At 35.8% G+C, this 27556-nt stretch overlaps 3 protein-coding genes across 5 annotated transcripts; 2 read left to right on the top strand and 1 right to left on the bottom strand.

Moving 5' to 3' along the window:
* The first annotated feature begins 1790 nt into the window (after positions 1 to 1790).
* On the top strand, positions 1791 to 8562 carry LOC141611800 (uncharacterized). Of its 3 annotated transcripts, none has more exons than XM_074430440.1 (10): positions 1791 to 2009; positions 2089 to 2258; positions 2602 to 2664; positions 2770 to 2789; positions 2921 to 2965; positions 3524 to 3579; positions 4042 to 4166; positions 4290 to 4378; positions 4633 to 4771; positions 8279 to 8562. In XM_074430440.1, the coding sequence occupies exons 1-9, from the start codon at positions 1937 to 1939 to the stop codon at positions 4763 to 4765; spliced, it is 774 nt and encodes a 257-aa protein (XP_074286541.1). In that variant the 5' UTR covers positions 1791 to 1936; the 3' UTR covers positions 4766 to 4771; positions 8279 to 8562. The 3 variants fall into 3 exon arrangements, with proteins under 3 accessions (XP_074286541.1, XP_074286540.1, XP_074286542.1); XM_074430439.1 differs by lacking the exon at positions 8279 to 8562 and adding an exon at positions 5358 to 5794; XM_074430441.1 differs by lacking the exon at positions 8279 to 8562 and adding an exon at positions 5217 to 5330.
* LOC141613654 (type I inositol polyphosphate 5-phosphatase 8-like) lies at positions 5296 to 8244 on the bottom strand. Its single transcript, XM_074432397.1, has 7 exons — positions 8058 to 8244; positions 7856 to 7966; positions 7162 to 7770; positions 6495 to 6770; positions 5912 to 6101; positions 5615 to 5719; positions 5296 to 5388 (listed from the first exon to the last, which is right to left on the bottom strand). Exons 1-7 carry the CDS (start codon positions 8153 to 8155, stop codon positions 5296 to 5298), a joined length of 1482 nt encoding a protein of 493 aa, XP_074288498.1. The 5' UTR covers positions 8156 to 8244.
* Positions 8442 to 27335, top strand: LOC141613655 (protein FAR1-RELATED SEQUENCE 5-like). Its single transcript, XM_074432398.1, has 6 exons — positions 8442 to 8530; positions 15950 to 16070; positions 16506 to 17006; positions 26032 to 26408; positions 26948 to 26957; positions 27024 to 27335. The coding sequence occupies exons 1-6, from the start codon at positions 8442 to 8444 to the stop codon at positions 27333 to 27335; spliced, it is 1410 nt and encodes a 469-aa protein (XP_074288499.1).
* The last annotated feature ends 221 nt before the right edge of the window (positions 27336 to 27556 follow it).

Below are 27556 nucleotides of genomic sequence, written 5' to 3' on the forward strand. Positions count from 1 at the left end.
AAAACATTTTCTTATACATGAACACTAAATTAGTAGAGGGACAATAAACTTAGACAAATACTCATAACAAATTAGCCGTCAATAAAATCACAAATATCAAAGAAGTATTTCTGTGTCATGAACATATAAAGGTATGATGATAGAAACCCACAACAAATTCTACAATTGTTAATAATATCATCAAAACGGGCCAAATCAGAATATGAAACAGATTTTGCGAAACTTTCATAAAAATTATGTTATCACTATGGCTAAAGACCGTCGATTAAATTGATGGAAAATAAGTGTAGTGATGTAGTAATATGAGGTGAGACATTGAATTGTTGATTAATGGAGGTGACGTTTTTATAGTGAGGGGAAGTTAGTGAGTTTGCAATTGATGGCAATGTCGTTTTTATTTTATTTTTGTTTTAAGAAGATAGTGATGAGTATTCAATAAGGGGAAATCCAAGAGGTTGTCATTATATTGTTTATTTGCAGCTTGAATGCCAAATACGTCGAAGGAAGAATTCTCTTATTTAGATAACATCTTGCATTTAGGCAGTGACATGTGGCATAATGATGAGAGCTCAATGTTAGCCTTTCTATAATATTGTATAAATTGTCCCAAAAAACAATAAAAATAAATCAAAATTGTATACATGAATTAAAGGACTAAAGTGTAATTTTCAAGAGTTGATTGAAGAGGTGGACACTATTTTGGTCAATAGGTTTAGAACACACTAAAATGACAAATTTTTCATTTATGAGCATTATTTTGAAAAAAGATTTGAAAATATGGGGGTTATTTGTAAAGTTAGATATATTAGGTGGTTTTTTGAAAAAAGAAATTAACATATTAGGTAGTTTTTAACAAACAAAAATCCTATTATTATCTCCCTATATATTAATTAAGAGAATAAAACTTCTCTAAAATTTTCCCTCCAACGTGCTCAAGCTTAAATATGTAAACAGATTAGATTTTCAGTCGTTAAACTAATTTTTCATTTAAAAATAATATTTTCATCATTAAAATTAAAAATAAATCTTTTCACTAAAATAAAACAAAATTGGGATAAACCTATAATCTATACATAAACATAAACGATTACTCTTATTATTAATTTCGTGACACAGAAAAAGAATTTATTAAAATAATTTGAGGTAATTAAAATATTTTCATAAAAAAATATTCTTCATGGATTACTCAATTCTCTTAAATAATTTTAAAATTAATTTTTTTTATTTATAAAAATTCATTAATATAATCTAAAATCTATAAATAATACATTAAAAATTAAAATGTTTATATATATCGCGTATTTACGCGGGATCTAGACTAATTTAGGCTCTGTTTGGTAAAACTAACTGAAAAGGTACCTGAAACCTGAAAAGGTACCTGAAAACTGAAAAGGTACCTGAAACCTGAAAAGGTAACTGATAAGGTAGCTGAAAATTAGGAACGGATAAGGTGATTATGCAAAAAGATGTTTGGCAAACTAACTGAAAAGGTAACTGATTTTAATGAAATGACGTAAAAGGATATGATAATTATTTAACTATATAGATTTAAAGGGTAAAACCGGAAAATTAAACCAAATCAGGTACCTGAAATCTCAAATGCTACTCTAGGTAGCATTTCATTTCAGGTAGCTTATTTGGTTAAATAAGCTACTTGCCAAACGCTACAAAAAAATAAGGACTGAAATTTTGGTTAAATAATTCTACTTTCACCAAATCGAAGATCATGAAAAATCTTCAAACGGAGGCCTTCTTACTATAGTACCCCATATCGCCCATTTAGTATCAACGGGCGCCATCTCATTTCCCAAATTTTAAACCGTAGAAGTGTGTAGGCGGAGGGCACTCTTTGAAAGCGATTGAGTCCAGAAAAGAAGGAAAGAAGCGCGAAAGAAAACCTAAAATAGAAGAAAAAAAGCTTGGGAGAGGGGCAACCATGGCGTCCACTGATTCTCAGAAGCAACTCTTCACTTTGATCCGCGATTTCGCTGCTGAAAAATCACAAGGAGGTCTGTCTCTGTGTGCTCTCTCTTTCTTACTTCTCTCGACATTGTCGCAACTTGATTTTAATGTTTACTTAATATGCAGAGAAAAGAGTGTTCAATCTGAAGAAGCGTATCGAGGAGCTTCAATCAAATGTGAACGCAGTAAACAATGAGCTGGAGAACACCAAACGTTTCAAGGAAATCGCCGAGCAAGACCTCAAAGGTTACGAGGTTGAATTTTCCATGGCCGAAACTTCTATCCAAACCCTAGAGGTCTATTTCTCTTCCTATATTTTATATAAATGCTTAATTCATCATTTTTAGGAATCATTTCGAGTTTGCAGATCGTTATTTGAGTAGTTCAGATACTCGTTGCCTTTTTTTTACATTTAAGTTTGATCGTATAACCTTTTAATTGTTTAGGTAAAATCAGTAAAATTAGGAGTAATGCAGATATGCTTAGGATTATCCAATTGTTTTTACGCGGTTTGAATCTCGACTGATTTGTATTGAGTCAGCAAAATTATGAGTAATTTGTATATATTTTTGAAGCTTTCGGAGTTTTCTTTTCAAGATATTCTCTAGGTCTAATTCTCTTTCATATATTGCTTTTTAGGCGCGGATCGCATCAATTCAGGATGAGATTTCTAAAGTAGGATCTGATGTTGATGCTCTTAAGGTTGTATTCTCAGTTTGAGTACTATCTACTTTCTGTTTGTGAAATCTCAGCCAATTATCTAATGTTGTTGAACTGCATACTTTTGATGTGGAATTTCCTGTGAAGAACAAAGAAGCTGCTCTTAGGTAAGTAAGCTTCTGTCTGTTAACCATATCATTTTTTTAATTAAACTTCTTCGATTCAAAGTCTTAAGGCTTTGCCATAGTTATATGGTACAGTGACGTATAAATAAATCATTTATGTGTTTTTTATACAGAGATGAGTTTATAAATCAGATGCTCGATTTCAAGTCTGAAATCAGGTTTGTCCTATAGACGAGCCTCCTATGATACTATTTATGCAAGAGTTTATATATTTGCAATTTAGCATTATGCTTCGAACTGTTAAATGTATTCAGTTTTAAAGGAACATGTTTCCATAAACTGTATTTTTCATATTTTTGTAAATCTTTGCCTGTCACTTGCAAATTCTTAGAATCTTAGGCTGTGCCTTGTATCCTTGTTCATGAGTTGGTTGTAGCTACTTCTAGCTATATAAGCAGTGCAGTATCTAACTATCTATGAGCTCTTAGATGCATACAATGTATAAAAACATGGTAGTGAATTTTGTCCTTGGAATTCCCACAGAAATATTGTGCTTTTTTTCACAACAAACATTGGGCAGAGAAATTGTTTTCTTTGTTTAGTAAATGGAGCTGACCCAAGCTTCTTGACAAATATGGCAGATTTTATTCGTTTGGGATAGTTTATTTGGGTTGAAAATAACTAAAAAGTGATGGTTTGAGGGTGTGGTTTTAACTTATGTATGAAGTCATGCATAAAAGATTCTTATCTTAAGTTGATTGATAAAACATATGCAGGAATTTCCAGGGCTCCTCCAACTTATCTAAAAGAAGTGGCTTGAGAGCTTCATCCGGTAATATCCTGCTGTGCATGGTAAATTTAGCATGATGATCTTCATAGATCTAGTATCAAAAGAATAGATCTTAGAGTATGAAGGCCTAATGTTTGTGCTACTATTGTGTGAAAGATTTCTTGTTTGCAGCCCTTTTCGTTAGTAATCTGGATAAAGCGAGATTCAAGGCCTATGCCTCCAAACTGAATGCTTTGTTTTGCCTGGTTGCCCATTTTGGGTCGGTTGGTTAAGCTTTATTCTAGCCTTCTAGGTGGGAAGGCTGTATGCCATATAACAAAGATCGGAAAACAGACTATGGTTTCCACTTTCTTATGAAAGCATCAAGCTATCTGTCTCTAGTGCATTGTCCTAGCACAGCATACATCTTTCTCAGTATCTGTGTCTATCTACATGCTTTGTGATTGAATTTGACTTAATTACTTAAACCATTCTAAATCAGATACCGACTGGTTTTTCTGGCAGAATGCAACCATGTTAGCCGTGAAGATGCAAAAGTGAGAGATTTTGAGCAGAAAATCTCCTACATGGTTGCTCAAACTGCTGCAGAAGAAGAAGAGTGTGGAAGGGAACAGCTTCTCTATAATCAGGTCTACACTAATCATGTTGTGGATTAGTTTCTTTTCTTTTTCTTTTTCTTTCTTTTTTGTTTGTTTGTTTTTCTTTGTTAAGAAGTTCTGAGACCAACTGCTATTGCTTCTGGAACTCTACAGCTGTATCAAGAAATGGTTGATTCGGGGAGAAAACGGGATCTAGTAAAGATGGTTATGACAGACATCAAAGAGTTGCAGGAGTTAACAAGATATCCTGTTCCGTTGCTTTATTTTTATTTTTATTTATATTTATAACGGGACGCTTTTTTCTTGCAAGCCATTTATCCAACAATGATGGGTACTACAAAATGGAGTGAAATACATAATAGTTATAAATAAGTTGCCTGATTTTTTTTTGATTGTACATCTTACTAGTATTTTGGTAACAGATTGAGGTTATGTTTGTGACCCCTAATAATTGAACAATTATGTTTTCTATTTTGCTGTCCTTAACTAGACATAAGCTGAGTTCTGAAATGGAGGAGAAATGTTCAACCTCCAGCGAAGAGTTGCAACGGAGCTGTCTTTGTCCTAATTGTCATCTTGATAATACAGAGTCCTTGGCTGAACTGCTTCAAGAGATGGAGCATAGTTAATATCCTGTAAGTAATACATTTTCCTATCATATCATTCACAGTTGCAAATAGCACATTACTGGCTAAACACCCTTACATTTGATTCAATGCCTTCGATAGAAAAAAATCATTACATTGGGAATACTTAATTCGAGTTGACTTGCTTGCATGTTATTTCACCTTTTCCCGCAGCTCACTAAAAAAGCAATTTGATATATATAGAGGCAAGATCCTATTTCTATATATATATATATATATATATATATATATATATATATATATATATATATATATATATATATATCTGTACGTATGTTGTCTTTGTACTGAAATCATTTCATTAAAGTATTAAACAAAAAAATCCAATCATGTACAATGTTCAGATGTACACGTTTCTAGAAGTAAAAGAAAAGAAAGAGAAGATTCCGATGTGTATACTTCCTTGATTTATGTGAACGTCCTTCTGTTACAGTGTTAGCGTATCATATCCTGTGAAGTCTAGTGGTAGACAACCGAGAAAAGAAAACACGCAAAAGAAGCGAGAAAAATGCCTAACCATGTATAAGCGTGTCTTCCTCAGTTTTGCTATACCCATATGTTGTTGCAATGGCAGGAGGATGCAAGAATGAAAAAGTATACCGAGGCTGTAGCAGGGAAACAATTTCACAAATATTGCTGTTGCACATTTATCTTGGTCTGTAGAAACTCAGGAGACTAAAGTCATACATCAACTCAAGCACCAGCTTTTTACTATGGCCTAGTATCTACAATTAATTCTCTTCCACTCACTCATTCTTCAGTTTCTGCCCTAATCAGTGATAGTAATGTACACCTATCACCACTTTGAATCTGTGTGGGAGTACTTTGAACCTGTGTGGGAGTACTTTGAACCTTCATGGGAGTACGTTGAGCCTTCACGGGAGTACTTTGAACCTTCACGGGAGTATTTTGAACCTTCACGGGAGTACTTTGAACCTATTGTTGTAACAAAGTAACATTTTAAGATAATTTTGCTGTGATGTCAACTAAAAAACATGAGTTGCTTCCAAATTTTAGCCCTTGTGACAAAAGGCAGAATAAGTCACATTGCTTAATGGAACAAGAAAAGAAAAACAGGAAAAAAAAAAAAAAGAGAGTAATGATAACGTGTTAGTGTAGAGTGCTTACATTATATTTTGAGAAATTCATTGATGAAAGAAATTTGCCCAGTGAAACTGTGTTTGAACTTGCAGGCTTTGAAGTGTTAATTTCTGTGGTAAAAAGAGCTGAAACAGGGCGATGGTCTGAGAATTTACTCTCTCCGCGAAAATAGGAAAGTTGTTCTATTCCTTTCCCAAACCACATTATCCTGTCACACCTGCAAAGAAGAATTCTCTATAGATCATAAGGATCATACATAATGGTTAGAAGTAGTTTAATACTCCCTCCAATTCACCATATTCTTCCCTAATTCCTAAAACGGTTATTCAGGTTTTCTTCCCCTTTCTATTTTTGGTTACTTTTTTACTCTTATTTTATTCATACCTCTCTCCTATTACCCACCCACCCAACTTTTTTAATCCTATTTTATTCCTTACTTTAATATTTGTGGCCCACAATTCATTATTTAACTCTTAATTATTCATGTCTCTCTTATCACCAAACCTACCCAACTTTTTATCAATATAATACTCCATTTCTTAATTCTTGTGCCCAAACTAAAGAGGAAGAAAATAGAGGATTGGAGGGAGTATTGGATTGTTGGATGTACCACGCTGGGGTTCTTCGCTTTTCTGTTGAATGTGGAACTACTGGGGCGTGCTTGTCTCCTGTGTAACAATTACCAAGCTCTACAGAGTACTTGTAGGTGGGTGCAAACTCTATATCACCTTCCTTCCAGCCTTCGAATACTCCCCCATACTGTTGTTCCTTTTTGAGCTGGTCAAACCTTTGTAGTTCTTTCCACTTCTTTTTTCTTATCAGCTCCCTTGCCATGTCGTCTTCCATGCATAACCGGTAGTTGAGATCCCCAAACCAGAAAATTCGTCTGTTTCACAACATTTCATCTACCAATTTCAGAAAATACGACATCAAAATTTCAACGGGGCAATATTTTTGGTATTTTCCATTGACAACTCGGCCCCCCTTCTTGAGAATGTTCCTTCTCCCTCTGTGTATTTGTTTGTCTTATCTGCTATTACAGCTTTATCACTAATTCAACACTCTGAATTGGTAAAAAGCTATGTCGATTGCCTATGGTGGATATACATATTAGGCGGAAAGTCAACACGTTTCTTATGATTTTACATTTCTTTTAAATTTTCAAAAGTTTTATTGGCTGCATACAGGAGTTAAAATTATATCTGCACATTTTGTTACTATTTAATGCGTATTGAGGAATTTATGAGGGAGGATAATATGGTGTTTAGAAAACTTACTCATGTCCTAATATGGTAGGAGGAAGAGTATCCTCAAACTCTTGAGGCAGTCGAGGGAAAACAGTTCGCTTGAAAATTTCCCCAACTTGTTGGTTCCTTCGTAGTTCGTCCCCTTTCTTTTCGCCAGATGCCAAATGTGCGGTGATGAAGCAAAAGCTGGTTCCATCAATTGACATGCTGACTGAAACTGCTCCTTTGTTGCCCAAATAACCCATCAAACCACAGGCAACAGGATTTGCCTTGACATTTGAAATGCGATATTTTAGTAGGAGATCCCTTTTCATCCATATTGTAATAAAAATTCCGACCATTTTTTTGCTAGCCATCAGTTTATATGCACTAGCACTTCCACCTTGCTCCCCATGTTGAGTTTTTGACCTCTCTCTCATCGGAGTTGTGCTCCTCTTAAGACCTGTTTGCCCTTTAGAATTTGCTGGTTTAGCATACTCATATTCATCAGTGTCTAATGGACTCAGTGTTGGTGTCAACCAAACACATCCTTCTCTGTTGTTGAGTGTTTTTCCTATCAGCAGGTTCCATTTTCTAGCATCTGTGTTATCTTCCATTCCAATTACCGAAATTGTGTTTAAAGGAACGATCTCTTGAAACCTGTCAACGCCATTTCAATAACTGCATGTTCTTAATTATATAGAATCAATACATATAAATATTGCTTTCATCATGCATTACCTACCCGAGAACGTAAATATCAACCGAGTTCTTTAGATTCAGCCATTCCTCTAAGTCTGAAGCTAAGTTTCCTACCGGTGATTTTCCTCCCACATTCCATGTTCCAACAAAAATCCTGTTCGATATACAGTAAGCACACAGAAAATCAATGGCATTCATAATGCCTTTTTATCAACTTGTAGAAAGATTGAAAATATATTTATTACCTGAGTTCATGGGTTAAACCTGATGATTTGAGTCCACTGGAGTCCCTAAAACTATGACTCAGCTGCTCCTCGGGTTCACTATCTGCAAGAAAACTCATAATTATTCATTCTCAATTGTGATGAACTGACTAGAGTGGGATATCTATTTCGGATGAAGAAACTTTGAGACTTATTTTTTTTTCCTCCTTATGAAGGATATAATTCTGTTTACATGTTTTCAGGGGGTGGAGGGCTGAACAAGGGAGGGAAACTACAGATGCGGACCTGAAACGTCAGCAGAACTGGGCTGTTCGGATTTTCTTGATTTCTTTTTGAGCCATCTCTGTGACTTACCGGATGATGACCTTAGAATTTCACTACCCATAGCTTAGCCAGATATTGTCCATGCAACAGTCTGAAATTCCGATATCTTGTGATAATTCAATCTTTGTTGTTAATGTTGAAATTTTGTGGGCAAATGAAGAAGAAAGAAGGTTTGTTTCCTGTCAAAGAAACATCAACTAAATTCTTTGTTAACAGAGAATCTAGTTTGTGAAGGAATAATAAAGAATTTAACGTTACAAGCTGGCAATGCAAGACGTGATAAGCTCAAAACAGCATTGTGTAGGGTGGTACAGTTAATGAAGTTTTAATAGGTCAAACCAGGTTGTGCTATGGTTGTTAATCAAGTTTCTAATCACTTAAAATAAACTTATTAATCCCAATAAGATATTTAATATTGAGCACGTAGTTACTCCTTCCGTTCCCGTTATTTGTTTACCTAATCTATTTTGGGTGTCTTAGTCAATTATTTACGTTTCTATTTTGAAAATGTCTTTGATGAGCAATTGATCCTCCACATGCAATTTAGTCCATTTATCATCTAATAACTAACTTTTTTTTTTTAATCTTTGTGTCAAAACTAAAGATAAATAAATAAACGGAGGAAGTACAAATGAAAAGAGTTGTTGAGAGTTTCAAATCTTATTAATTACAAGGGCTTTCAGCCTCATAGCTTGGTGGGTGCTTGTCACGTATTGTCCGTCTTGACGTTGATGCTTATTCAACCCATCAATTTAGGAAAGTATTATTATGCAAATGAGCCTGTTTGCTATTCATGTCTTGTTACGTAGCTATATATTTCTGTTACACTTTGTAGAGCGGACAGATAGGTCAAACTTTAGATCATGTCTAAATATGTGATCAATGGCTAAATGAATGACCGTCATTGGCTTCATAGCCCGGTATAGATTTAGTCATTGATCACATGTTTTTTTGTCGCATGTTTGACGTAATTTGTTAAAAATGGGCTTCTATTTCATAAACATAATTTTAAAAAGTAGTTTTCAAAAGTTAGAAGCAATTTGGTGTTTCTATTTTTATAGCAAACAAATGATTTTTGAGTTTTTGGGAATTTACTTTTAATGTGTTTGGCCAAAAAGTTATTCATAGTCCAAAAACAATATAAAAAATTAGGTCAAACACACACTAGTGTTGTTGTTGTTGTTGTTGTTGTTGTTGTTGTGGTTGTTGTTGTTGTTGTTGGTGGTTGTTATTATTGTTACACTAACACTTGAAAAGACGATCTCTCACTAAGTTATTAAGAGTTACTTATGCCGTACCTATTTATATACTTTTTTGTACCCTTTTTATTACTGATTTTTTTTTTTGGCTGTTGTGAAAAATGGTTCTTATAGAGATGACATTTGACTCATTTGGTCAAATGCACTTATTTTAGTAATAACACAAACTAAGACAACTAACTAACTACATCAGCTAACAGCACTGTATAGATGGCGTGCGACTGGCTGAACACGGAAATCAACTTCAACCTCCACAATATTGTTAGAGGGACGATTAGAGCTGGCCAAATGATCTAGCTTATCATTAGAGCTGGCCAAATGACCAACGAGGCACTTGAACCATCGAGGTACCAAAGTGCACTTATGCCACTAAGACGTAAAAAGAAAAAAGGCGAAATGCAGACCAAACCTCCAGAGGAGAGAAAACTCCTATACTTTAGTAAACAATCCCTATAGGCAAGACACTCGTAGCCTAGAAAAGCGAGTAAGTAAATAGCTAACGAAATAGAAATCAACCTGAACAGTCCCCTAACCAAAACCATCTCAGAAGACCGGCGAAAGATGGGCACAACACGAACCAGATGCAATGTTACCGTCGTCATTATTAACCCCTTAAGAAACTGACTCCAATGTATAAGGGACAGGACACCCTTAGCCAAAAAGAGGTTATTATTAGTATAAACAGGACAAGACGAAAGCAAAGAGCAACCGTCTTTATGAAAAAGTCGGGAACCACCACAACCAACTCCACCATCCAGACCAAACAATGCTAAACCAAACCTACTCGAGAGCTATGTAAAACACCGACACCATGAACCCCAACGCCAAACTGGACGACGCCCACATCCGGGCCCGCCACCACACGCAGGAAGCCACCCATACACAAAGCCTACCCAACCCCATCAACAGCGACAACAACAACATAAAAAACCAATGACCCTGAAGACCAGAACAACTCAAAGACGGAAAGACCAGAAAAACCCATACCAAGACCAACACAAAAAAATAAACCCGAAAACCGACTTAGACAATGAACCAGGACCCATGCATGTCATCCAAAGAACCAACGGGCGAGGGAAGGGGACGAGGGGAAGGGGAACATCGTGTCACCTCTATGCACACCATATAAGAGACGAGGACTCCAAAATCACATAAAGAGGATGAGACTTACCGGAGAGGAGGGGTAATGGGGCAGGGGGGAGGGATCACCTCTCCGGCACCACCCTAAGACGCACAAGGCAGGACCACGAACAGGGAAGAGTCTCTGGAACGATCAGGGCGCCAAAAGACAAAAACGGAAGAGGGGGGAAGACGGAGGTGGCCAGCGACAGAGCAACAAGGGTTTGACCGACGGAGAACCGCATCACGACCAGGCGACAAGGCTAAGAAGGAGATGTGGTGATGTATTAGACAAGGTGGAGACGAATCGAATCACTGGAGATGGGCCCAAGAGAATCCACATCTCCAGCGATAGATTGAGAGAACGATGGGGAGGACGATATGGGTAGGGCGGCGACAGTGGAACAAAAGAGTTAGGGTTTTGGTTTTTTTTGTAGAGAGGGGAGAGCTTTTTAGAGAGAGAGAGAGAGAGAGCTATAAATTTTTTCCTTTTTATTATTGATTGTGGTTTAAAAGGCTTATTACCTATAAGTAGATTCTAAACTATTAGGTCACAAAGTGATTCTAAACTATTAGGTCACAAAGTTGATTTGTAGTAATGAACGTCATTTCAATTAAGATGATATTAAATATATAAAACACGTCTACAGGATTTCGGTCAACAATGAATATCAATTGGGGGGGGGGGGGGAGGTGGGTTAGGTTCAATTAACTGACATACACAGACTATATACGGTTATATGTTTGGTCGATACTCTATATCCTTTAATCGGTGCTTAGCATGCGGTCGCTATTAGACCAGACAAAGCTGACCCGACCCGATAAGGTTGACCTGAGGCCCGAATGTGACTCGAACTTGCTTATGTAATACCGCGTATTTTATTACCTTGGTCAAAGGCTAGTCAACGGTAAATGGGTAAATATATTATATAAAATTATATTATATTTCTACGTATTATGTATGAGACGGAATAAAATAATAATAATAATAATAATAATAATTACGTATACATATGTATATACTCCCACCACCATATATATATATATATATATATATATATATATATATATATATATATATATATATATATATATATATATATATATATATATATATATATAGGGTGGAGATCCTATGAGAACCTCCTTCCCATGAGAACCCCTATCCACCGTTGGATGAAGAAGATCAATTTTAAGATTGACACGAGTCATCCCTTCTTAACATAACAAGAAGATTACTATAATAACCTTCCCCCTTAGATAAACTATACGGAACCTATGCTTCCCCAATTACTCTCATCAAAAGAAAAAACGATTACATGCGAAAGAAACTCAAGGAAATTATATTGATTAGACAACGAAGATCATCAAAATAATTACAAGGAAATCATCATGTACAAGAAACTCAGATAATTAAATTAAACAACAGGTAAACAAAATTACTAACCATACTTCATTGCTAATAGTCAATTATTCGAATTTCCCGAATTGAATTCTACTGATTAATTGTATTTCACATGTTTTTGATTATAAATCTAGGTGTTTCGTTTTTATGATTCCTGTTCGGATTTTCAAAAACAATTATTAAGAATGTATGTAAGTTGTTATTTAATGTACCTTGTGTTGTTTAATATTGTATGGTTTAGTCTATTATGTGGTTTTGACAAATTATTAGAGGTTGTTTCGACGATTGAATTGGTAGTGAATACTAGGTCGTATATACCGAAAGTTCATAACATACGTAACATAAGTTCAGCAAACACGTACCATAGGTTCAGAAGTTTGATAGGGTTGTAATTGTTAGTGTTTGATGTTTTAAGACTCATATTCGGGTTTGCGAAAACAGTAATTGTTGGGGTTTGTACATCAAGTAGTTTGGCAATGTACACATTAATGTTTAATGTTGTCTGATTTGTTTGATCACGTGGTTTAGGCAAATTATTGGTAGCTATATGAATAGCATGATGTATATACTAAAGATTCAAAACTTTAATATCATAGATTTTCTGAGTGGCTCATGTTTATAGATTGTGTGAATGTTTCATGTTTTACAATAGTTGATAAAAGTTTGGGGAAAATTTATTTAAAGATGTATTTGTAACTATCTTTGTTGTGCCTTATGTAGTTCAACTAAAGGTTCAGAATTTATGTGCCACATGTTCGTAAATATGTACCATAGGTTCAAAAAAACATTTAATTGATCGTATTAGGTATTTCATGCCTTGGGATAAATATTAAGAATTTGGCATTGTACCTCAAGTAGTTTTACAGTGTGTCTAGGGATGTTTAATGTTTAGTGTTTGTTTTTCACGTGTTTTGACAAATTATCAGTAGTTATTTTAATAACATGATGTATTTATTAAAGGTTCATAACTCATGTACCATAAGTTCAGAAAATTTGTATCATAAGTTCGTAAGAACATATGATAAATCGTATTAGTGAGTTTACTAAGTTTTATTGTTGTTTTGAATCTGTGTAGATTAAAATTGGCGTCAAATCATGAAGTTGGCGCATCTATTTCTACATTGTCCATAGACTACACCGACATGCAATATTCAACCACAAGGAATTTAAGAATACTTTCATCGTGCACGGATGACGAGAGACTTTAACATCATCACTATACATTCAACATTTGGCATAGCAGTACAATACGATCAACTCTATCATTCAAGTACAAATAAATGATCTAACACTAAAAACATTTGCTATATAAATCAATACTGCAAAACAAGTTACTTGCTTAAAAGTACATGTTAAGTGTAGCATAAAGTCAAAGATAATAAGGATAAACTATGCTTCATTAGTGTTATCACTAAGTTGTTGTTCACCATCATTAATTCGCAAGTCCTTTCACACCGAATCACACAATAACTCATTAAAAACGACAATAAATACAAGAGAATCCATACTGACAATTATAAATCTAAAAGACAATGCAACATCTAAACTTATGAAGACATGCACTGCATGCAGGTGATAGGTGCTTGCAGAAGTAATAAAATGTACATGCAATCTAAATGGTTTGAGGACTACTTAAAGCAACACACACAAATAACACCGATAACAAATACCTAAATACAATTCCATAATACTCCTTCCGTCCCGGTCAATTATTGTCCTTTGATTTTGGCACAAAGATCAAAGAAAGAGGAAGGACCAATTATTAAATGATAAGTGGAGCAAATTGAGTGTGAAGGTTCAAATTGCTCATCAAGTTTATTCTTAAAATTGACTGAGACAATCCAAAATGAAATAGGACAACAAATAACCGGGACGAGGGAGTATTCAACTGGATAAACAGGTTGAAACTAATTAGAGCTACACATTGACAAGAACAAGTGATATACGAAGTAAGTAATAAAAAACAAGTGAAAAATTATCAAGGATGACTAAAAGTCAGCTAAAATCCAAAAAATAAGGGGAAAATAGTTGGACACAAAATTTAAGATAACATGATAAATTTAAAAAATAAATGAAAAATTATCAAGGATGACTAAAAGTCAGCTAAAACCCCAAAAATAAGGGGAAAATAATAGGAAACAAAATTTAAGATAACATGACAAATACCATCAAATTGAGCATTAATTTGTAGAAGAGTAACCAATAACTAGTAGAAACTCACAAAATTGAGAATAAAATCAATTACAAACTCTAGAATACTAAACACACAAAATATCAATTATGTGGGAGAAAACAAAGAATCGAGACTTGAAAAGGAATAAAGATGAAATTCCATGTTTTGTACCTTGATGATAAAAGAAAATTGAGAATTTGAAGCAAGAATCGATAAATGGGAGTACATGAATGAAAAAAGAGTGAGTTTCAGAAAATAAAGGAAGGATAAATGAGGAAGATAGTCAATTAGTCAGATAGAGCAGGAAGAGCTAAAAAGACGAAAATATCACCACACTTAAAATAGGAAGGACGTGGGTCTAATCTTAGACGTACAATTATTTAATCTGAGGGTGGGCAATGGTTCTCATGGTTCTCATGGAAAGGAGGTTCTCATAGGATCCTAAATCTATATATATATATATATATATATATATATATATATATATATATATATATATATATATATATATATATATATATATATATATATATATATATATATATATATATAGTCGAGATCCGGTGAGAACCACCCATATAATGAGAACCATTAGAACGACTAAACAACCATTGATCTAATAATACACAAAACTGAGATTAAGTCAACCAACCAAATCTTACGCGCCTACCCCCCCAAACCCCGACTAATCTCATCATTTTCCAAATTTCCTTTCTCTCTCTTCTTACTTTCTCTCTCTTCGACTATCAAAGCTTTCCACCGTCACGACATGCTCTTCGACTATCAAATTTACTCTCTACTATCGATCGCCACATTCTGAACGATAAATTCTTTGACAATCAACCTTTCAACGCTGCTTCAATCAATGGAGCCTTTTAATTCGAGGTAAAATTTCGATATTGATGATCTTTTTTTGTGAAATTAGTTGAATTAGTCGATTAAATTAGTTGAATTTAGGGTTTGATTATCGTATTAGATTGTTCGTGAAATTAGGGTTTGATTCATTGATTAAATTTCTGGATTGATGAATTATGCTTCTGAATTTAGGGTTTCGTTATTTAAATTGGGGAAACTGAGAAATTAGGGTTAGGGAATTTGAGAAATTACCTAAATTTGTTAAAAATGGGTTTGATTCATCGATTAAATTTCTGGATTGATGAATTATGGTTCTGAGTTTAGGGTTTTGTCAATTAAATTGGGGAAACTGAGAAATTAGGGTTAGGAAATCTGAGAAATTACCTAAATTTGTTAAAATCGTGAAATTGGAGACTGTTTATGTGCATCTAAAACCTGTTTATGAGCATGAAATTCAAGTTTTGGTGCATCAATTTATGATTTTGTGAATGAGATTGGCTTAATTGAGAAATTAGGGCTGGAGAAATTGAGAAATCACCTAAATTTGTTGAAATCAGGACATTGGAGACTGTTTATGTGCATCAAATTCATGTTTATGTGCATCAAATTCCTTTTTAGGCGCATTAAATTGTGATTTTGTAAATCAGAATGGCTTAGTTGAGAAATTAGGGTTGGAGAAATTGAAAAATCACCTACATTTGTTAAAATCAGGGACTCAGTTTCATGAATTATACTGTTGTATTGTTGCTTATTTAATTTGTGATGTTTCTTGTTACAGCAATAATGACAACTCCTCAATACTATCAAATACTTGTTCAAATGTAATTGCAAATGAAGGAGCCATTGTTGAACTAAATACAGCTCAGTCTGCACTTGCAGTTGAAGTTGATGTTCCCGAGGTTGTGACTTCTGAATTTATTTAAGGTATATTCAAGGTTCTCTTTTGTTTCATGACTGTCTTTGTTGCAAAGGGAAAAATAAGGGGACTGTATATTAACGCCACACAAACTGTATATTAACCTCACACAAACTGTTTATTAGGAAACAAGATTTTACCTAGTTCATGCATATAAGAGCTTATTTAATGCACATACAATGCTTTTCTATGCACGTACAAGACGCAGAATAAGATGTGGTATACCAGTGGGTCTGTAATTAAATGTAAATGGTTGGGCAGCCTACTTGAATTACCAACATAACATATTTCTTACTTTAATTTCATCACATATGCAGAGGAAGAGGAGACATAAGCTTCTTCAAGCAACACAAATCGGATATTTGAGTGTCCTATTCATCTTAAGCCTAATATTGGTATGGTATTCCCTACTCTTCAGCTCGGTATTGAGTTTTATGGATCATATGCGAAAGAGTGTGGATTTGTGACTAGATTAGGATCACAAAAAGTTTCAAAGGGCGTTGTTACGCATAAAAAATATTTGTGTGATAAGGCTGGGGAGTGTGAAGCAAAGGGGACACAACAACGGAGGCAACGAACTAGGATAGGATGTCCTGCGTTGATTAAGTTTAGGCGAATTGATGAGGGTCAATATGAAATTTATGATTTTGATGAAGGTCACAATCATATGCCACAAACACCCTTAACAATGGTGCATTTGACGCAATCGAGAGAATTGAACATTATTCACAAAAAAATGATAGTTGACAACTCGAAGCTTAACCTAGGTCCTGTTAAGTCCTTTAAGATATTCAAGGAGTATGTCATAGGGTATAAGAATGTGGGTGCATCATTGGAAGACTTTAAAAAAATTTCAAGAGACATAAAAAAGTACTTTAGTGAAGGTGATGCTCAAATGGTTATTGAGCATTTTATGAAAGTAAAACACATGTGTCCACCGTTTTACTTTGACTTTGAGGTAGACTCCCAAGGCAGATTGTCACATATTTTTTGGGCCGACCCTATTAGTATAAAAAATTATATGCTATTTGGGGACATGGCATCTTTTGACACTACCTTTAGGAAAAACAAGTATAGAATGAAATTTGGCCCTTTCACGGGGGTAGATTGTAATACCCCGTATTTTTATATAATATAATTAATTAAACGGATATTATTTTATATTAATTATTATATATTTTATATCACAATTATGTCGGGAAAATAGTTGAGTCGATAATTAGTTAAACTATCGCAAGTTAATAAAGACGGGTTTAAAAGGAATTCGAAAGGTGAGCTAAACAATTAAACAGTGACCCATTTGAGCTGGCCCAATACACGTCCAGCCCATTTAACCCAAACCCTAATAACCCTAAGCCCAACTAAACCTAATTAACCCTAAACCTAATAGTACCCCTAATCACTCAACCGGCCTCCTCAACCCGCCTCCCTCTTTTCTTCGGATCCAATCTCGGTATGCACACAATTCGAGGGAGAGAGAGAGAGCGTGGGTATCGTCAGTGCAGCAAGGAGGAGCTAGGGACTATTGTCGACGGTCGTGGGTGGTCGTGGTGGCTGTGGTGGTGGCGACAAGGTAAGCATTCAACACCCCTTTTCTGTTTTCATTGTTTATGTCGTGGGTTTTGGGTGTTGTTCGTGTCTTAGGGTGGGGATGATGGTGGTTGGTGTCTGGGTATAGGTAATGGGTGGTAAGGGGCGAGTGTATTGGTGGTGTTTAGGGTGGTTGTTGGTGGTGATAATGGCGGAAAAAGGCGACGACATGGGTGGTAGAAACGGGTTATTACACGGGTTTTCAGGGGAGTTTAGACAGGTGGGTTTTGGGTGGCACCACCGTGGACTAGGGGGAGGTCGAGACGGTGGTCTTTGTGATGTCGGTGTTCGTGGGATGACGGAGAGCAAGGTCGTGGTGGTTGGCAGGGGTAAGGTTGTTGGCTGCGGTGGTGGTCAGGAGAGAAAAGGAGGTGTTTGGGAGGCACGATCGTGAACCAGGCCAAAAGACGGCCGTGGTTCATCTCGCCGGCGAGGGTCGACCTTGAGTGGGGGTGTTTTTGGCGGCGGGGTCGAGTGGGTGTCGTGTCCGGTGGTTGTCGTGGTGGTCTAGGTGGTGCGTGAGGGTGTGTGAGTGTGTGAAGGGACGGTGGTGCGTGAGGGGTTATTCGAGTTGTTTGAATCGGGTTTTCATAGTTTAATCGATATAAATTGTTAATGGGCCGTACTCTTAATTAATTAATGTGATTCCCGTGTCATTAAATAATGTAGTTAATTTAATTCCCGAATTATTTAATATAATTAGAGACGGGTTTGAGTCGGGATTGTTTGAGCTGTTAAGGATTGATTCGGGTATTTATAAATCGTATAACTCGTTTAATCTTTATTTATCATATTAGTTATTTAACTTAAATCCCGAGTCATTTAAATAAATTATTCCCGAGACACTTAATAATTCAAGTCGGGTGTTGAGTGGTTCAAATGTTAATGCGGGTTTTCTTAAAAGTATAATTCGTTAATCCTTTAATTACCATTTTGGGTTTTAGTTCCGAGTTGCTTAAAATAAAATAATAATTAATCATAATTAATTATCTTGAGTCGGGTTTGCTAAAAAAAGAAAAGTTACTATACCGGGAAAGCTTCTATTTTGGGGGATGTCTATATTTAGTAGTTAGTAATTATAAATATTATAATTGTGCTAGGTGACGGATTCGTGAAGGATCGATAATCAAATTCATTGCTTTACTTTGGATCGCTTAAGCGCTTAATGGGAATTTGGCACTTGAGGTAGGGAAATACACTTACTCTATTAACGTTGTTGAATTGTGTTATTGGATTCTGGTTGTTGATTTACGTTGTCATTTATATTCGGAAAGGTGATTGAGTGATTTGATCGTATTGAGTATGATATCACAACATCGGGTAAGCGGCATGACTTTATGATTTATCGATTGATGATTTATATACATATTGCATTGCATTAATTACTGTTGAGCATTTCATATGCATTGGAGTTGGAGGAGGATGTGGTGGTGACGATGTTGAGATACGATGTGATGTTGTGATAAGGCCCAGGCGGGTTCTGCAGGACTTGCCCTGGTGTCCTCATTTATTGGTGGCGGATCGACTTCGGTCGATATTTATAGTCTACAGGGATCGGTATGGTGGGCGTTCGGGGTATGAGATGTGTGTGATGAGTTGAGATGGAGATGGAGGTGACGGAGTATCATGCATATCATATTTTATTGTTTTATTGTTTTCCCTACTCAACCTCGTGGTTGACCCTGTGTATTCGTGAACACCTGTGATGAACCGTTTTATGGGGAGCAGACTTGACAGGTTTAAGAGATAGGACGGGAGCTGGATGGGCGTGAGACACTGGATCAGACGACTTAGTAACTAGATCATCATCTAGAAGACTTCACTTTTATTTATGTCAGTTCTTGTAATTTAATTTGAAAAGAGAATTTGTAATAATTAAGTTAAAATATTATATAAATTGCCTTGGAGTTTAATTTGTTATTCACTACCTCGGGAAACCGAGATGGTAACAGTCCGTTTTATTCAGGAATGTCTTGACGAGGACTTCTTTTATAAACCGGGGTGTTACAAAGTGGTATCAGAGCGAACGATCCTCAGGCCTAAACCAATGAGCCCAATGAACATAGGATGTGTCTAATTAAAATGAACCCCAGGATAGAACTGTTAGGAGCACACGAAGGTAAGGTATGAGTTAGGGGCCCCCTCACACCGAACCAGTGGTCCTCTCAGTTGAACCGGAAACCATGAGTGTATACGAGAGAAAGGGTAGAATAGTTGCTTGAGGTTGAACAGAAAATTCAAATATCGTTGCCTAAGTGTTAAATGATTGATACATTGATTATTGCAGGACAACGCTACGGTAAGTAAATTGTATGAATGATGTGTTGATAGCACTACTATGACTAAGTAATATGCGGTTATGTGATCCCAAAGCCATGCTAGTATAGTATTGTGATAGTAATTAGAAACACCATTGAATTGCATGTTTATAGTCATAACAATCGTGATTTAGATATACGGAATAGATCGAGATGCGAAGGGATTCTATGGGGTAGATGTTACGAATGGTATAGTGTGAGATTTAAGTTAGGATGAATTAGTATCGATAGTATAGTGTAAGAATTGGGACATAGAAAATGAATGACTTGGTGATAAAACTCGTTCTGGTTGGTGTTACCCTTTTGTTGACCTTACTGCCATTTCTTTTCTGTTATTTGCCTATGGATGAAAAATTTATGGGAGATAGCCTCGTGAGTTAGTGTTCTTTTGGCGTTTGTTTCATGCTTATATGATATACAGATTAGGAGTAATAAATACTTTAGTGAACGGTGGTTAGGAAGTTCCCGTGCAGTGATGTTTGACCAATGATTTTATAAAATCCTCATTTAAATTGTATTAATAATTTTCGCATAATTCCAACTCCATCGATCATAAAATTCGCTTATGTTTTCAAATTGATAAGCCACGAAAAATCTTGATGTTTCAATATTAAATAATAAATTTTGCAAACTGACCCAAGTTTTGAACCAATGGCTGTCACATGTTTGTTTGGACCAAGTGAGTTGTAAAAAAAAAAAAAAATTCTTTAAAAATGAAATTCTTGTGCTGTAGACCTAATTATTTTTCCCCTGCGTTTTTAACTCTCGGTGTTTTATAAAAATAATATGAATCAAGTTTTAATCGAACGGTTATTTATTCGTGATCTCCGAAAGTTACAACGTGAAACATGACTTGTAAAATGTGTGATCTAGGTTGAGTTTTCAGATAGTTGTTTGAGTAATTCATGAGCCTTAGTAATGTGAATTTATAATGTTTTATATGACGATAGTAGCACGCATGTCCAATAGTTATGTATCTTAACAAGCGATAAAATTTAAGGTTTAGTTGATAACATTGTTGGCATGATAGTGTGAGTAAGATTGAATAGCTTAAATTGATTCTTAATCAATGGTGAAATATTTTAAACGAGTCCGATTGTTTGCATATTTTATATATGTTTGGCATCTTTGAAATATCTCTGGTACGTTAATCATATTTGCATAGTGGTCGGATATATATATAAATATAAAACCATATTGTCATATCTTTGTAAGTTGATGGCGTTAAATATTAATTTAATTGTGCTAATATACTCACATGAATAATTATAATAATTATGTTAAATGTTTACACATGGATGGTAGTAATGATCGTGTCTAAATGTCCACCCACGTAGGATGTCAACTGAGTTTTAAAGACTTTCATGTGAGTTGTGTGCCTATAATTATACTTATAACTTTCGTTTCATTAAATTATTTCAGTTGAACCTAAAACCTATAACATGATAATAAACCGTGTCGTTATTCCTTATTAAATATGTTCGTTATCATATTGTCATAAAATGCTAAAATGATTTTTGCAATAGTAGCACGACATTTGACATATCTATACTCTCGAGTCGTTATTATCAATTATATTCTAATAGAGATTGTTATGATAATTATATTAGCAATTATAATGGGATAACCCTTTTATGATTCACATGATATGCGTTGGTTTAAATGATAGTCGTTATAGTTACGTTTAATTGAGCCGCGAATATAACTAAATAAAGAAGTGCAACTAAAATCCTGATGATTGAGGTAATAGTCGTTTATTAATAAAGATAAGACTGAAATGAACAAGATGAAACTGTAAATTACGATATATGAGTCGACACCTACGCTCGTTTGGTTTAAAGCAATTGAATTAAGTTTATCTGATTTTGAGTTCGTAGTAAGCTGTAAATAGATTCTATGGACGGCTCTGTTATAGGATTATGTTAAGAAAATTATTCACCAGCCAGTAAGAAAGTAAAAGTTTTTGAAAATAAAGTTAAATTTTGGTCATATGAGTATAAATTCGGAATGAGATTTCCAGTCAGTGTCTGGTTGTATGTGTCCATGATAATTGCTAGTCTGGAGGAATGAAACTAGAACGGAGTCATAAGTAGCGGGATAATTTAGTCATGTTGTTCGTTCATATAGCGACTTGGTGGGTGTGGTTAATTACGAATGTCCAAACGAGAAATGAATGTGGTGATTTAAGTGAGTTGTGTGTCAACATGGTACGTTAATATTAGCATGACAGGTAACTAATATTGTAAAATTGGTGTAGTTAAATACATTAATCTCGTATGTCATTGTGTTGGTGCAGTTTAAATATATTCAATACCAAGAACGAAATTTTATGCATGATAGTCTTGTATGTTAACTTTCCAATATCGTTGTTTACTCGCTTGTTTGAATCGACCAATAAGTTTGTAAAAATTACCAATCAAGGTGCTTTCGTCATTCATGAATAAATACCAAACCCTTTTGTTGTGGGGATTAAAATATTTCGAAGATGATAAGTACTACGAAGCTAGTTGTCTTCATTTTATTGATGATTCTGTGTCTTGACCTAAACCTGTACAATTATATAAAGGAAAGTCAGACTGGACCTATTAGGTTATAAATTTTCATAAAGCGATTTATTAAGTTTTGAGCCTAATTCTTTTCTTAGGTTGAGTGATTCCCTATGTTCTAAGGTATGAGATTACAATGATGAGAGAAATGAATAATTACTAATGATTTTATTGGTAAACGGTAGCTTCCTTGGGAGAACTTGCATATTGATTGTCTTTGGTAGGGATTAGTTAACTTAAGCGAAAAGTTGAGAATCTTTTATCCTCTTTCAGTTGTTAGCAGTAGTTTGAGAACCTTGTTATAATAATGAAGGTTACGAGGACGTAACCATGTTTTTAGTTGGGTAGGATTGTAAAATCTTGATACTTAATTTGCACTTGTTTATAGATTGTAGTTTTGACCGAGTTGATGTTTCGTCGTGAGGTTACCTATGAAAGTAAGTCCTATATGTTTTGTTCCCTACGTTAGTTGGTTGAGGTGAAAAAGGGGAGTATAGTTAAACTACTGGTATTGAGTTTGAATTGTGGGGCCTTTGCGCCGAGTTACGTTTACGGTCCAGTGCGACCATGGTTATTGAGTTACTTGAGTTTGAGATCGGAATTTAGATGGAAGATGACGGTGTTCTCAGATGATTATATAGTTGTTATACATTGTGTTCGCAGGTAGTTATTAGTTGTAGTTAATTGGGTTAAGTAAAGACGAGCTAAACTTCGGGACGAAGTTTATTTTTAGGAGGGCAGAATGTAACATTTCGTATTTGTATAATTAATTGATGTGTCAAAAGTGTGTGTTAACCGTGTTAGAAATGCGTGACGTCCGTAAGTACGATATGCAATACCCTTCTGAGGTTTGGGTACGGGAGCGAACTTCGGGACGAAGTTCATTTTAAGGGGGGAAGACTGTAATACCCCGTATTTTTATATAATATAATTAATTAAACGGATATTATTTTATATTAATTATTATATATTTTATATCACAATTATGTCGGGAAAATAGTTGAGTCGATAATTAGTTAAACTATCGCAAGTTAATAAAGACGGGTTTAAAAGGAATTCGAAAGGTGAGCTAAACAATTAAACAGTGACCCATTTGAGCTGGCCCAATACACGTCCAGCCCATTTAACCCAAACCCTAATAACCCTAAGCCCAACTAAACCTAATTAACCCTAAACCTAATAGTACCCCTAATCACTCAACCAGCCTCCCTCAACCCGCCTCCCTCTTTTCTTCAGATCCAATCTCGGTATGCACACAATTCGAGGGAGAGAGAGAGAGCGTGGGTATCGTCAGTGCAGCAAGGAGGAGCTAGGGACTATTGTCGACGGTCATGGGTGGTCGTGGTGGTTTGTGGTGGTGGCGACAAGGTAAGCATTCAACACCCCTTTTTTCGTTTTCATTGTTTATGTCGTGGGTTTTGGGTGTTGTTCGTGTCTTAGGGTGGGGATGATGGTGGTTGGTGTCTGGGCATAGGTAATGGGTGGTAAGGGGCGAGTGTATTGGTGGTGTTTAGGGTGGTTGTTGGTGGTGATAATGGCGGAAAAAGGCAAAGCGGCGACATGGGTGGTAGAAACGGGTTATTACACGGGTTTTCGGGGAGTTTAGGCAGGTGGGTTTTGGGTGGCACCACCGTGGACTAGGGGAGGTCGAGACGGTGGTCTTTGTGATGTCGGTGTTCGTGGGATGACGGAGAGCAAGGTCGTGGTGGTTGGCAGGGGTAAGGTTGTTGGCTGCGGTGGTGGTCAGGAGAGAAAAGGAGGTGTTTGGGGAGGCACGACTGTGAACCAGGCCAAAAGACGGCCGTGGTTCATCTCGCCGGCGAGGGTCGACCCTGAGTGGGGGTGTTCTTTTGCGGCGGGGTCGAGTGGGTGTCAGTCCGGTGGTTGTCGTGGTGGTCTAGGTGGTGCGTGAGGGGTGTGTGAGTGTGTGAAGGGACGGTGGTGCGTGAGGGGTTATTCGAGTTGTTTGAATCGGGTTTTCATAGTTTAATCGATATAAATTGTTAATGGGCCGTACTCTTAATTAATTAATGTGATTCCCGTGTCATTAAATAATGTAGTTAATTTAATTCCCGAATTATTTAATATAATTAGAGACGGGTTTGAGTCGGGATTGTTTGAGTGTTATTAAGGATTGATTCGGGTATTTATAAATCGTATAACTCGTTTAATCTTTATTTATCATATTAGTTATTTAAATTAAATCCCGAGTCATTTAAATAAATTATTCTAGAGACACTTAATAATTCAAGTCGGGTGTTGAGTGGTTCAAATGTTAATGCGGGTTTTCTTAAAAGTATAATTCGTTAATCCTTTAATTACCATTTTGGGTTTTAGTTCCGAGTTGCTTAAAATAAAATAATAATTAATCATAATTAATTATCTTGAGTCGGGTTTGCTAAAAAAAGAAAAGTTACTATACCGGGAAAGCTTCTATTTTGGGGGATGTCTATATTTAGTAGTTAGTAATTATAAATATTATAATTGTGCTAGGTGACGGATTCGTGAAGGATCGATAATCAAATTCATTGCTTTACTTTCGGATCGCTTAAGCGCTTAATGGGAATTGCGGCACTTGAGGTAGGGAAATACACTTACTCTATTAACGTTGTTGAATTGTGTTATTTGGATTCTGGTTGTTGATTTACGTTGTCATTTATATTCGGAAAGGTGATTGACTGATTTGATCGTATTGAGTATGATATCACAACATCGGTAAGCGGCATGACTTTATGATTTATCGATTGTGATTTATATACATATTGCATTGCATTAATTCTCGTTGAGCATTTCATATGCATTGGAGTTGGAGGAGGATGTGGTGGTGACGATGTTGAGATACGATGTGATGTTGTGATAAGGCCCGGGCGGGTTCTGCAGGACTTGCCCTGGTGTCCTCGCCTATTGAGTGGCAGATCGACTTGGTCGATATTTATAGTCTACCGGGGATCGGTATGGTGGGCGTTCGGGGTATGAGATGTGTGTGATGAGTTGAGATGGAGATGGAGGTGACGGAGTATCATGCATATCATATTTTATTGTTTTATTGTTTTCCCTACTCAACCTCGTGGTTGACCCTGTGTATTCGTGAACACCTGTGATGAACCGTTTTATGGGGAGCAGACTTGACAGGTTTAAGAGATAGGACGGGAGCTGGATGGGCGTGAGACACTGGATCAGACGACTTAGTAACTAGATCATCATCTAGAAGACTTCACTTTTATTTATGTCAGTTCTTGTAATTTAATTTGAAAAGAGAATTTGTAATAATTAAGTTAAAATATTATATAAATTGCCTTGGAGTTTAATTTGTTATTCACTACCTCGGGAAACCGAGATGGTAACAGTCCGTTTTATTCAGGAATGTCTTGACGAGGACTTCTTTTATAAGCCGGGGTGTTATATAGATCACCATAAGAGATGTGTGATCTTTGGTGCTGGGCTCATTATTAATGAAAGCAAAGAGTTATTTGCCTGGTTGTTTAATAAGTTCTTAGATGCCATAGAGGGTCGTCATCCAGTTTGTCTGATAACTGATGAAGATGCGGAGATAGAAGAAGGAATGAAATTAGTTTGGAAAGATAAGGTCAAACATAGGTATTGTATGTGGCACATATTGAAGAAAATGCCTGAGAAAGTAGGGCCTTCAATATGTAAAGAAACCGAGTTTCTCAAGGAGATAAACTCATGTGTTTGGGGTGAAGTTGTGGAACCACATGAATTTGAGGAAAGTTGGACAAGAATAGTTGAATTTCATGGGTTGTCTGAGAATGAATGGCTTAAGGAAAAATATGGCATTAGGCAGATGTGGATTCCGGCATACTTTCGCGACCTATTTTTAGGAGGTTTGATGAGAATTACCTCAAGGTCTGAATCAGAAAACCACTTTTTTAGCAACTTCACTAATCCTAATCTAACCCTTGTTGAGTTTTGGATGCGATTTGAGAGTGCAATCGATGCGCAACGATGGACCCAATATAAACTCATTGCACAATAAAAAAACTCTTCTCCCTCGTTATCAACTCCTCTTGCTCTTGAAAAACACGCAGCAAATACTTACACGCCCAAATATTTTACGAGTTTCAAGATGAATTAAAAGCGGCTTGCTTTTCATGTGGGGTTGGGGATAAACAAAAAGATGATAACTATGCAATTGACTACATAGACATCATAGATCAAGAAAGAAAAAAAACATATGTGGTTGGTTTCAAGATGGATGAAGTGAAACTGGTATGCACTTGCAAGAAGTTTGAAAGACACGGAATACTCTGTCGACATATTCTGTGCGTCCTTAAAGATCGGGGATTTAAGAAAGTTCCAAGTGAATATCTACTTAGTAGGTGGAGCAAACTAGCAACCTCCTAGCCAATCTTCAATTCTGATGGGCAGTTGCTTGCTGATTGCAGGGTAGTGGATGTACATAAAAACAAAATCAGTGAATTGTGGTCGGAATTGTTCACTTGTGTGTCACTAGTTTAACAGAGTCCTGTTTATTGTGATGAGTTGCTTGGAATTTTGCGTGAGTTCAAGGAAAGGGTAACAAATGTCCCTGATGAAAATGGCAATAGTGGTATTGCAAAGGAAAAGGATAAGAATGCTAAAATTGGGATGCTTTTAGGAATAAGCATCCCTAGTGAGATTATGGTTTTGCCTCCAAGGCAGTGCAAAAACAAAGGCTCGGGGAAAAGACTGATCTCACAAAGAGAACGAGTTGCGGAAGTGAACAAGAAACCGCTAATAAAATGCAGGGCTTGTGGGGAGATGGCGAACCATGATAGTAGAAATTGTGACTGAAGGACACCCGACATTGAGTAAAGTAATTTTTTGTAAAGAATATTTAAAGCATTATTGAATAATTCTGGACTTTTTATTTTATTTGATAGATGTTGGACTTGTTTTTTGGCTTAAGAGGAATGTAACACTTGTTTAAAGTGAGTTTTCTAGATTTTTTGACTAGTATCGTCTAATTTTCGAGTTGATGAGCTGAGCAGGGGAAGACAAAATTGTTATTCTGA

This window comes from Silene latifolia, chromosome 11 (genome assembly GCF_048544455.1).
Source record: "Silene latifolia isolate original U9 population chromosome 11, ASM4854445v1, whole genome shotgun sequence".
Classification (NCBI taxonomy): Eukaryota; Viridiplantae; Streptophyta; class Magnoliopsida; order Caryophyllales; family Caryophyllaceae; genus Silene; species Silene latifolia.